Source organism: Peromyscus leucopus, chromosome 8a, assembly GCF_004664715.2.
Source record: "Peromyscus leucopus breed LL Stock chromosome 8a, UCI_PerLeu_2.1, whole genome shotgun sequence".
Classification (NCBI taxonomy): Eukaryota; Metazoa; Chordata; class Mammalia; order Rodentia; family Cricetidae; genus Peromyscus; species Peromyscus leucopus.
Window position 1 is genome coordinate 43,349,003 of NC_051085.1, and position 12,080 is coordinate 43,361,082.

Consider the following 12,080-nt stretch of genomic DNA (forward strand, 5'->3'; position numbering starts at 1 on the left):
CAACAGAGCTTTGGGGACTGAACAGAGAGCAGCACAGTTTTGTGTTTTAGGCCACAGAGGCAATTTTGTGATAATCCAGCGTGAGTTTTTGCCACTGTCATTTTCAAAGGGCTTAAAAGTAAAAGTGGTTATTATGCAATAAAAGTAGCACAGAAAGTTGGTTGCAATGCTCATTTTCATGTATGTGCACCACTAGGCTTCTTCTTTGCTCCCACAGACCCTCCCACTCTTGCTGGCCCTCTTTTCTCCTAAATGCATCCTTCTACATCCAGGTCACGATATTCTGTTACCCTTTCTCCTCACTCCCCTTCTTCAAGACTTCTTCCTCCTCCCTTAGTCCCCTTTCTACTCTCATGTCCTATGTAAAAATATGTATGTTATCTATACATTTAAATGTAGATTTACATGTGTGTTACATTTAAATCTAGATTTATACATGTTACCTATACATATACATTTAGATTTTTACATCTAGAACTAGAGACAACATGGCTTATTTCACTTAACACTGTGAAGAGTGGAATTTTAATAAAAGAACATTACCTCTATATAACTACAAATCCCATAAAGTTATACTTACTTCTTAAGGGCAGATTTTAATTTCCAATGTAATATTTAAACTATCAGTTCCAATATAAATTGGCTTGTTATATTACCTCTATGCCTATTTATATTTCTAATTATATGTAGGTAGTAGCAATTTTGGGAAGCCAAGGCTAACTTTGGACTTTCTATCCAATAGAAAATAGTAAAGCATGGATACAATGAGTGGAAAGATGGATGGAGCTTTTCTGTTTCTTTGTTTTATCTGTAACTACACATCCCAGCTCACTTGAGTCTCCTTTCCATGGACATCGCACAGATGTTCCTCCACCGCCGGTCCAGGTTCCGAGTGGCCTGCTGGATGGAGTCACACTCAGCCTCAGTGGCACAGGCATCGCAGTCATGTAGCAGGACCTCACACAAGTTGAGGACGGAGGCAACACCTGTGCTGTGTTTCTCGATGTCTCTCTGAAGCTCCTGCAGGGGAATGAAGTGGGCTTTAGTGTAAAAGTCCGTGTACGCAGATGAGAGAACCTGTAGCTGTGCAAAATGATAGATAAATGACTAGGCCGTACTTGACAGTATTTCACTTTCGTGAATGAACAAGTTTCCTGAGGCTTATTTATGACACTGCAGAAGCTCAAGGTACAATATGAGGAGGTGGCTCTGGAAATATTCTATGTGAGAAATGCCAAAATACTGACTGAACAGATAAAATGGATTACACTAGGCTCAGTCATGTGGAGTGTTTACTACTTTACCAGAGGCCAGAGTTCAGATCCCATTACCTACCCTGGGATGCTCACAAATGCCTGAAACATTAGCTCCACAGGACCCAATGCCCCCTTCTGACCTCTGTTGATGCCTGTAGACAAACACACACTCATATGCACACACACACACACACACACACACACACACATATACACACACATCTAAGAATAAAACTGGTTTTAGTAGTAAGTGAAAAAAAAAATGAATCCTGGCTTGGGTTGGAGAGATGGATCAACAGGAAAGCGCTTGCCACACAAATGTGTTAACTTGAGTTTGAATCCCCGGAATCCATGTAAAGTCAGACAAGACAGACAGCATGCACTGTGATTCCGGAGCTCCGAAGGCAGGAATGGAGCATCTCCAGAAGCTTGTGGGCCAGCTCACCTGGGATACACAGTGTGTTTCCCTGTATATACTGGGTATTCACAGAGACCCTGTGCCAAACATAGATGGTGAGCACCAACACTAGACTGGAGGCTGACCTCTGAACTCATGCCTGCATGTATACACAGAGAGAGAGACAGACAAGCAGGCAGAGAGGGGGGGGAGAGAGAGAGAGAGAGAGAGAGAGAGAGAGAGAGAGAGAGAGAGAGAGAGAGAGGCAGAGAGAGGCAGAGAGAGAGAGAGAGAGAGAGGCAGAGAGAGGCAGAGAGAGAGAGAGAGGAGAGAGAAGAGAGAGAGAGAGTGAGAGAGAGAGAGAGAGAGAGAGAGAGAGAAAGACTGAACCCTCCTTCAGTCTCTACTGGTACACCACTTTCATTCCAGTTGATCAGACAATCATTTTACATGCACCTGTCTGTATTTCGCACTTCAGGGCCAAGATTGAAGCATCACAGGCCTGCAAATGCACCAGATAATGTCAAGAGCTACTGGGACTTAAGAAACTGAGGTTCCCGCAGGGCAGTGGTGGCACACTCCTTTAATCCCAGCACTCGCGAGGCAGGCAGATCTCTGTGAGTTCAAGGCCAGCCTGGTCTACAAAGTGAGTTCCAGGAAAGGCGCTAAGTTACTCAGAGAAACCCTGTCTCAAAAACCAAAAAAAAAAAAAAAAAAAAGAAAAAAAAGAAAAGAAGCTGAGGTTTTCTGGAATGAGATCATTACTACTTCCCTTGGAGCACAGTTTTAAATGTAGGACAGAAATAGAAAGTTTTTGATAAAAAAGCAGGAAACTGGATTTTATCCAACTACAACATATGAGCTCATGTTAAATGCAGACAATGTGAATCAAAAATATCCATTATTTTCCCCCTTGGGCTTTCATATAATTTAGTTCTAGAATGTTCTCCAGAGACTCATATGTCAATGGCTTGGTCACCAGTCTGCAGCAATACTAGGAGGTAGCAGGACCTCTAGTAGGCAGAGCCTTGAAGGCACATCCTTGTAAAGGGTATTGGGACCCCAGCTCCTTCCTACTTCTCTTTATGTATCTGGGCAGCTAAGAGGTCGACAGTTCTCACTCTCTTCCTACAGTGTACTTTGCTTCCATAGGACCACAGCAACAGAGTCATGTGACCCACAGACTGAAATCCAGGAAACCACAGGTCAAAACAAGGCCTTTCTTCCTGGACGTTGGCAACCTCAGGCAATTTTTCACAGTGATGGAAAGCTAGCTAACATAGGCTTCAGGAGTTCAAGTTGCTCGAAATATTCCACTTTTAAAGTGAGGTCTGTAGGGTCCTATCTACCCCTAGGTGTCCCTCCTACTCCCGGGTATTTTTTTTCTCACTTAGCAAACCTGCACTTTCTCTGGGTAGAAAAATGAACTTTATAGGTGTTATTTCTCTGCTTGAAGGGACTCTAGCCAGCCTGAGTGTGGCACATGGCTCTGGCAGGCCTTGCTCTTCTCCCCTATTCCAATCTCTGCCTTGCTAAAAACCATTAGATTATATCCCTACAGCTGGCCACCAAGGTCTAGTCCCTTATTTGGCCACTTCCTTCTCTTGAGGCTGACTACCAAGATCCAGCTATCAAAGTATTGAAGTCTAGCAATCAAAGGTCCCCTTTGACTGCTCTAACTAACATGCCCAATAAAAACTAAACATCTCATCCTAGTACGGGGGTCCTCCTTTTATCTTAATAACTGTCATTCACCTATGGGCCATAGCTGTTTCCTCTCTACACAGAGGCAGTCTTTTGTCCCCCTGGACAAATACTCCCCCCCACACACTTTGTTCCTTTCTCCCTCATCCTCTGTCTCCCGTCTTTGTCTCTTATTTCCTGCCCTCTGTCCCTCTGGGGCAAATAAATCTCCTTTGTGCTGAGAACTTGGTCTGGGGGTGTCTTGTGATGAAGTCAGTCCCTTCATCCTACTTGTTAATACTCTTGACGTATTTTCCTTACAATAAAAAAAGAAAAGCAAGTCTTAAATTTGCCCAGCTTTCCCATTGCTCCTGCAGTCCCGCAATTGACGTGGCTGCCTCCACAACGGATCCTGCACTGTTCCTCCTCTCACAACACTGCTCTCCAGTGTCTATGAAAAGACCATCTTGTTGCCGAGCATACTGTTTTTTTTATTAACTTTCGGAGCTTCTCTAAACTAGGCATTGAGGGATAAACTACACTAAAACCTCTCTATTTTAGTAAATAGTCTCTGCAATTCCCTATTGCCCTCTCTTTCAAGAATACACCAAGAATCTGCTGACTCAAAACTTGAAATAAGCTGGACGGTGGTGGCGCACGCCTTAAATCCCAGCACTCAGGAGGCAGAGGCAGGCGGATCTCTGTGAGTTCAAGGCTAGCCTAGTCTACAGAGCGAGATCTAGGAAATGCGCAAAGCTACACAGGGAAACCCTGATTCAAAAAACCTAAAAAAAAAAAAAAAAAAACTTGAAATATAACAAAAACTTAACTGAATATTTGCTTAAATATAAAGATAAGGACATTTCTGTGGATGAGATCACTAGGCAAATTCAAAGAGTTGGGGTATATATTTAAAATCAGCCTCAACTCCCTAAACATAATTCAAACACTTAAAGCATGGCATTGTGTGCAGTTCCCCCCAAATATTCAAAAGATTTTAAAATAGCAAAGCAATCATAAGGTGTGAATGACTTTAAGATCCTCCATAAGTACCCTAAGATGGAATAGAATTTAGTGTTGGTTTAAACTTCAACTGGTGATAAGGTCTTGAATCATTTACGGCATCATTGAATTTAGTTCTTCAGCTAGAACACAGAGAAATCTGGGCAAGTGTTTTCTAGTCACCACAAGTCTGTATATAAACTGTAGCTTCCCCAAAGTGAGACTGGAAGAATTAAGAACATTGGCCAGAGAAATTGCACACAGGGAGACAGAAGAAAATGCACTTCTTAACAACTTAATTTCTGCCATGAAATGTCTGTCAGAATTTTCTCCTTTAGAGACAGATGACTTTTTAGTGGATCCTTTAAAACATAAATCCCAAGTGGTCCAATCATCACAGAATCATTTCCAAACATTTCCCACCAAAACATAAACCACGGCAAAACTAAAATGATTAAAATAAAAGGTGCTGGGGCCAGAGAGATGGCCTGCTGAGCAAGCCTGACTACCTGAGTGTGATGGTGGGAACATGTGCAAAGGTAGAAAGGTAGGAAGACAGAACCAACTCCACAGGGTCATCTTCCATGGATGACTCTATACACACACACACACACACACACACACACACACACACACACACAGAGAGAGAGAGAGAGAGAGAGAGAGAGAGAGTTGCACATGTGCATACATACCCCAATATACATATGCAGCAATAATAATGTTTTAGTTAAAAATTAAAAGGTACTTTGTGCTGGGAATTGTGCTCAGAACTTTTCTCATTAACTTTAGAATCAAACCCTTGTGGTGGGAATTTTAATATTCAGTGCTCTATAAATAAGGACTATGAGAATGAAAATGGCTAATTACACTGCCACCTGTAACACGGTTTTAAAACTGTAATTTTAAATTTAATTGAGAAGATACATATCTATTACAACCAAGTAAGAAAGTACTAAAAGGCTCTGATGGAGGCTGGGCTCTTTCAGGCCCCAGCTCTTCTTCCAGAGGCAGCCACCTCCTTCCCATGGAGCTCTCTCCTGATGTGTACTTTGCTATATCATGTGTATACGGCCATCTTCCCCCCTTCATCTTTCTACTTTCGATACAGACAGTTCTGCAGTAGGGAAGGACTGAGCCTCATAGTCACCAGGCTCATAGCACAGCTCACAGAAAAGGTAACCATCGCTTTTGTGATTAGGCTTACTCAGGATTTTTCACATTTGAGCAACAAAGTATGCTATGGCTGTACTTCATTTTTTCCCCCATGTGCTCTGGTTTTTCTGGAGTTAACAATCCTCTCTCCCTCGAATGTATAGTACTTGTTTATAATAAGCATTAATTTAACTTCTCTGGGGGGAACCCAGTTCCACTGTCTTCCTGTTTGGCAATTCCCCTGCTAGGCCTCTGAGACCTAGCTCTATCCTAAACAGTGCTTATCGGGCTGCAGGACTATAACTGATCTACACCCTCACCTGAGATTTACCTTTAAAAATTATTTATGTTGAATATGTATGACCATTGTGCTGACTAATAGGCTTAGGGTGTTATCTCAGTACATATCAGGTATGCCTTGATCAAAGCCCACTTCCCAAGCCCCAGTAATCACTATTTAATATTCTAGATTACTTTTTTTTTTTTTTTTGAGACAGGGTTTCTTTGTGTAGTTTTGGTGCCTGTCCTGGATCTCGCTCTGTAGACCAAGCTGGCCTCGAACTCATAGAGATCCACCTGCCTCTGCCTCCCGAGTGCTGGGATTAAAGGCGTGCGCTGCTGCTGCTGCTGCTGCTGCTGCCGCCACCACCCAGCGGTAGATGACTTTTATTTTTAAACCACACATGTAAGAGCATTATCTCCTTTAATATTAAGTTCTTCAGTTCTATTCATTCCCCTGAAAATGACAAGATTTCATTTATTTGTTTAATTTTGAGACAGGGTCTTATTGTGTAGCCCTGGCTGACCCAGAACTCACTATGTAGACCAGGGTTGGCCTAGAACTCACAGAAAACACCTGCTTCTGCCTCCTGTGTATTAAAGGCATGCACCACCATGTCTGGCCCTAGATTTCATTTTATTATAGGTCAGTAACATGCAATTCTTCCTCCTCCACTGATGTTATTATTTTTTATTTCTTTACTTATTAGTGTAGGTAGCCTTCCTAAATGTATGAATCAGAGGCAAATTTGATTGTATGTAGTGAGAGGGTCTACAACTGCACATCATAAACTATTTTCTCAGCCTCTGGACTGCAGTGGACTGTTGTTTCCTGGCCCAAGCGCATGCTGGGAGATGGCAGATGCCTTTTTAAGTCTGAGGCTTCATCCATATTCTGTTTATCTGTTTGTTATGACAATGCCTAATGTGAAAAGTCTGGGATGATTTTGAGTGTTTCTAATTTTTCTAGGCATTTATATCAGATCATTATGATCTGGAAGTGTGTGATTTCCACTTGGGATTTTTTTGTAGTAATACTTTGAATAATTAATAATTTACTCCTTCATTGAAAAAGGCTTTTGATGACTATTATCAAATAATTGCATTGGATTTTGAGATTTAGACATTAACTCTTTAATTTTATTGTCTTTATTGCCTATTTTTCATGTTTTTAATCTTTTTTATTTTATGTTGTGGGAGAGGATCAATTCTGAATGTTCCTTTTGGGAAAAAACAGTATCTATTGTTTTTAATGTAAAACTTCTCATTTCCTTGAGTTTTTAAAAAAAATCTTACATACATACATACATACATACACAATATTTTTTGTTGTTTCTTCCTTTTTCATTTTATTTACCCTATTAACTATGGTCTTTCCCTTCATGGAAGAGGCTTTCTTAAATACTAGAGGCTCTTGTCTACCAGCATCTAGTTAAGAATAGGTCAACAACACTGGTCATTAGCCTTCATTTCTCATCCCTGATACATACCTTACCATGTTCTCCATGAGAATGGGGGGGCACTGAAAGCCAGCCAAGACCCTCCCAATACAATCATCAAAATCTCAAACATCACTCACAGAGGACACTAATCTTATAAAAAGTTAAAAAAATGTCTCAGCAAAAATGTTTTTAAAGCAATGATAACTTTAGTATAAAACCCAACACCAAAAGTCAGCTCATACATGTGTGAAAATGTCAAGGAACAAAAAATAATAAATAATAAACCTGGTATCTAGGACTGTACTTTAGCATCTATTCTAACTAGTGTATAGTGTTTGTAAAAAAATTAAATATGTTAATCCAATGTGGAGTTGTAGACCCCAGTCCTAATGAACACACCCACAAAACAACTCCCACACCCAAGGCTCAGGAGTCATTTTAAAAGAGGGGGTGGAAAGATTGTAAAAGCCAAAGGATCAGGGAGTTTGCTGTGAGATTGTGTCTCCTAGCAATGTAAGAAGCTACACCCACAATCTCATCACCATGACTGATGAAACATGGGCCAAACACAGAGAACAATAACAGGTATGTTCAGGTGAACTGGAAAAGGACTTGAGGCTTCACCCCTACACAAAGAACTACAAGCAAGTAAGGAACACTGAGGGTGGGAGAAATAATCCTCTTCAGGGAAGAGTAGACCAATTGGTTATCCAATACCAAATGGCCAGGCCTTAAAACGTGTGTGTGTGTGTGTGTGTGTGTGTGTGTGTGTGTGTATGTAACATTATACAGATGATATTTAGAAATATATATGAATATACATATATGCATGTAACAACAATTAATGAAAAAAAGGTCAAGAATTTGAAAGAGATCAAGGGGGTATGAAGGAGGGTTTGGAGAGAAAAAAGGAGAGAGGGAAATAATGTAATTATCATTTCAAAAATAAAATAAATAATTTAATAAACATGTAGGCTTAGAGTAGTTTCCAGCCTATAGCCAAATGTCAGTAAGGATTATCAGCCATTATTCCTCCCCCCAGCCCCCAAATAAATGTGTTAATTATCTTGTAGGATTTGAAAAGAATTTTCTCTTTTGTATTTTTAAGCCCAACAGCTTGGCTACCATGGTGTAATTGCTAACAGAGGAAAGCAAACCCTGGGTAAGATTCTCAATGAAGACATAGGGTAACACGTTCATGGCTGGCAGCTGGAGTCCAGTACAGTTAGTAAGAATAAAAAAGGGGAGGGGGTGGAAACAAAGTCCCCTCTGCTCGTGTGTTCAGGGACATCCTCCTTTGCTTTTCTGGGTTACGTATTTCATGTCAGGGAGATGTGCTGCCCTTCCTGTATACATGAAGGTGGCATTACTATCTGAAGATCGCACAGTCCTCCTCACGGGACAGAATTATTTGAGTCCTGAAAGCCCTCAATCTGCACTGTAGTCTTTCTTAAACACCCTACAGTAAGTGCAGGGCTTCTTTCTAAGTCTTCAGTGGCGGGCTCGCAGAGAAGGAAACCATTAGGGGACGGTTTGGATTCCCCTGCGTTGTATTAGATTGCTTCCCCCTGGAGTACCAACGACACTAACACCAGGACAGCACACGAGTCTTTTCAGTCAATTCTGCAATGATACAGAACCCATCTGCCCCCACCACTCTCCTACACAAAGCTCCCCCTTCATTGCCAATCCTGTCTAACTCCCCCCCGATCTTTTATCCCAAGGCAACATCTTGCACCCACCTCATTATCCTGGCCAAGAGGACATGTACTCTATGGCTTAGCAATCCTACCTGCTGCTCACTCAGCTTCCTCTGGATTTCTTCTGAGTTACAGGAGTCGTAGACTATGGGCTTGGCCAGCTCTGATTCGATGTGGGCCAGCCAGGTCCTCAGACTGCCCATGTTCTTATCCAGCTGCTGCACGGCCACCAGGGTCTCCTTTAGCTTCTTCACCCTGTGGGCAGAGAAGTGAAAACAGAGATGGTGAAAGGCCCTGTTCATGCTGTCTTCATGTGCAGAGGTGAATGATGGATAGGCCTAGAGCTAAATTGTCCTGCAGGTCCATCCTGGCTCAGTTCCTTCTGGGCAGTGTGACTCTGCTGGGTGTCTTGTTCCCTCATTTTATAAAAAGGAATTTTATAGACTATACAAGGATCTATAAAGTTTAAATAAGTGGGCTAATGTAGACTGCTCAGAGAAGGAGAACATTCTGCAAATATTTATGACTACTAGACTCAAAACAGTCATAATAATGTAAATGTGACAGCCACCCCACGGCCTTCACACAAGTCAATCCTATGAATAACACAATTTATACTTTCAGGAAGAGGAATAACCTAGGAGAAACAGGTTTGCAGGGCTCTTGAGGGCCCTCACAAAAATGTACAGAATGCCGTCTTCAGGTCTAGGAGTGGGGAATGAGATTGTACCATTGATTAAATTGGTCAGCATAGAGTGGAAGCTTCAAATGAGTATTGATTGAGAAAAAAAAAACGAATTTTTTTTAAAGTTTCTTAAAGGAGAACTAAAGAAACAATAGTCAGAAATGAAGCAGGGGACTAGGGAGATGTCTCAGTTAGTAAAGTGACCTGAGTTTTGATCCTTAGCACCATAGGAAAATCCAGGTGAGGTAACCTGGGCCTGTAAATCTCAGTGTTGCAAAGACTGAGTGAGCAGGACCCCTGAGGCATGTCAGCCAGTCAGCCTAGCTGAAGAGGCGGACTCCAGGTTGAGGGAGAGACACTATCTTGAAAAGGTAGAAGATAACTGAGGAAAACAGCTGATGTCAATCTCACTCTCTGTCTGTCTGTCTGTCTGTCTGTCTCTCTCTCTCTCTCTCTCTCTCTCTCTCTCACACACACACACACACACACACACACACACACACACAGGGATTTTTTTAAGAAGGTAGAAGACCTGGAACGTATAATTAGACCAAAGACGGGACGCTCATGGAGGGGTGTCAGTCAGTTTGAACAGGTGCTTGTACCAGGTTTGTCTGGAATCATTTCAGACTCCCCCATTCCAGGCCTAAGGACTCAGAATCTCCAGGGATTAAGGCTATAGAAAAAGGAGTTTAAATACTACGGTTCTGATGAATGCTGACATTTGGGAACCACTGCTGTGTTACACAGCCTTGTAAACAGTATGAGGAGGACTGAAGGGAGGGTCTCCTGTTTAATAGCCAGAAGGACTCTGCAGGCTCTGAGTGAGCGCTTCATTCAGGGGTTGGATATATAAAACAGGAACATTTAAGCTACTTAGGATGCTTTTGATAAAGAGATGTAAATAATTATAAGAGTGTGCACCATACTCATGTAAATGCCTGAAGAGTGTGGAAGACTATAGATTCCCTGGAGCTGGAGTTCGAGGCAGTTTTGAGCCTCTGATGTATGTGGGTTCTAAGAATCAAACCCAGGTCCTCTGGAATAGCAGCAAGTGCTCTTAACCACTGAGCCTTCTCTTCCTCTCTTAATGCATTACATCCCAACCAGTTTTCCCTGCTTCCACTCTTCCCATCCCCCCTACTCCCCCACATGGACTCCTCCTCCATTTTCCTTCAGAAAAGAACAGGCCTCCCAGGGATATAAACAGAACACAGGATGGAATGCTACAAGATGAGGCATAGACCATCACATGGAGGCTGGACAATGCAACACAGTAGGAGGAAAAGGGTCCCAAGAGTAGGCAAAAGAGTCAGAGACACCCTGCCCCTATTCCCACTGTTAGGTGTCCTGAAAGAACACCAAGCTACACAACTATAACATATTTGCTGAGGACCTAGCTCAGATTCATACAGGCTCAGTGACTGCCACAAGGACACTTGCTCAACTATGTTCATAGCAGTTTTATTCATAAGACCTAGAAACTGGAAACAACCTAGATGTCCCTCAATCAAAGAACTGATAAGGAAAAGGCAGTACATTTACACAAAGAAGTATTAACTTGGCTGTTAAAAAAATGACACCATGAAATTTGCAGACAAGTGGATAGAACTAGCAAATATCATCCTGAGTGAGGTAGTCCAGACCCAGAAAGACAAACATGGTATGTACTCACTTATAAGTGGATATTATCTGTTAAGTAAACAATAATCATGCTACAATCCACAGACCCTGGTGCCACATCTGTTTAGTCTTGTAATTAATTACTTGAAAAAAGTAGGCAATAAAGGTGAGGACATAAGCCATGGATCTTCTAGAAGGATCTATTTTTTTAAGTACATAATGAACATAGTTCATCATGGGGAATAACCTTATCATGTACTTATAAGGAGGTAGAAAAAGAAGCCAATACAGAGGAAAAGGAGGAGAAATGTACAGATACATATAAACCACAAAACAAGGGCACAGAGGAGACATCTCAAGAGCACAACCGAAGCAGTTCTGAAAACAACTTTCTCCAGGTGGGCAGAGTGTGAGCACAAGGTTGGGATGGGAAGAGATTGTGCCTCAACTTCATGTTTATCACATGACTGAAGTCCCCACTAAGAGTCTAGTCAGACGGACTGTCCATAGACTACAGAGTGGGCTGGTGGTTACAAGGAGTACAGGAGCTATTGTTGTTGGCTTTTTTTTTTTGTCATAGCTCTTTTTTTAAAGCTCAGTTCTCAGTGTAGACCATCTCCTGCTGGATCAGGAAGCATGGGGGACTTTACAGGAATTGCTCTTCATGTACGTAATCAGATAAGCAGATAAAGAAAATGTTTCCATGTCAAGGTGGCCTCACTGAAGAGGTATCTTCCTGAGAAAGAATGTCAAGAGCTACATGAGGTCTAAGACTGGAGATGTTAGACAATCTAAAAGCAGATCGTCAATAGAATGTTCTCTGTGATTCAGAACTTACCCTCGGATGCCCCATCATGCTAA

At 41.9% G+C, this 12,080-nt stretch overlaps 1 protein-coding gene across 1 annotated transcript in view; it reads right to left on the reverse strand.

Moving 5' to 3' along the window:
• Nucleotides 1-12,080, reverse strand: part of LOC119086849 (nesprin-1-like) — a 191,335-nt gene that overhangs the window by 32,848 nt on the left and 146,407 nt on the right. The window contains 2 exon segments of the mRNA XM_037200369.1: nucleotides 833-1,020; nucleotides 9,004-9,166. Of these exon segments, the coding sequence (XP_037056264.1) occupies nucleotides 833-1,020; nucleotides 9,004-9,166 (351 nt within the window).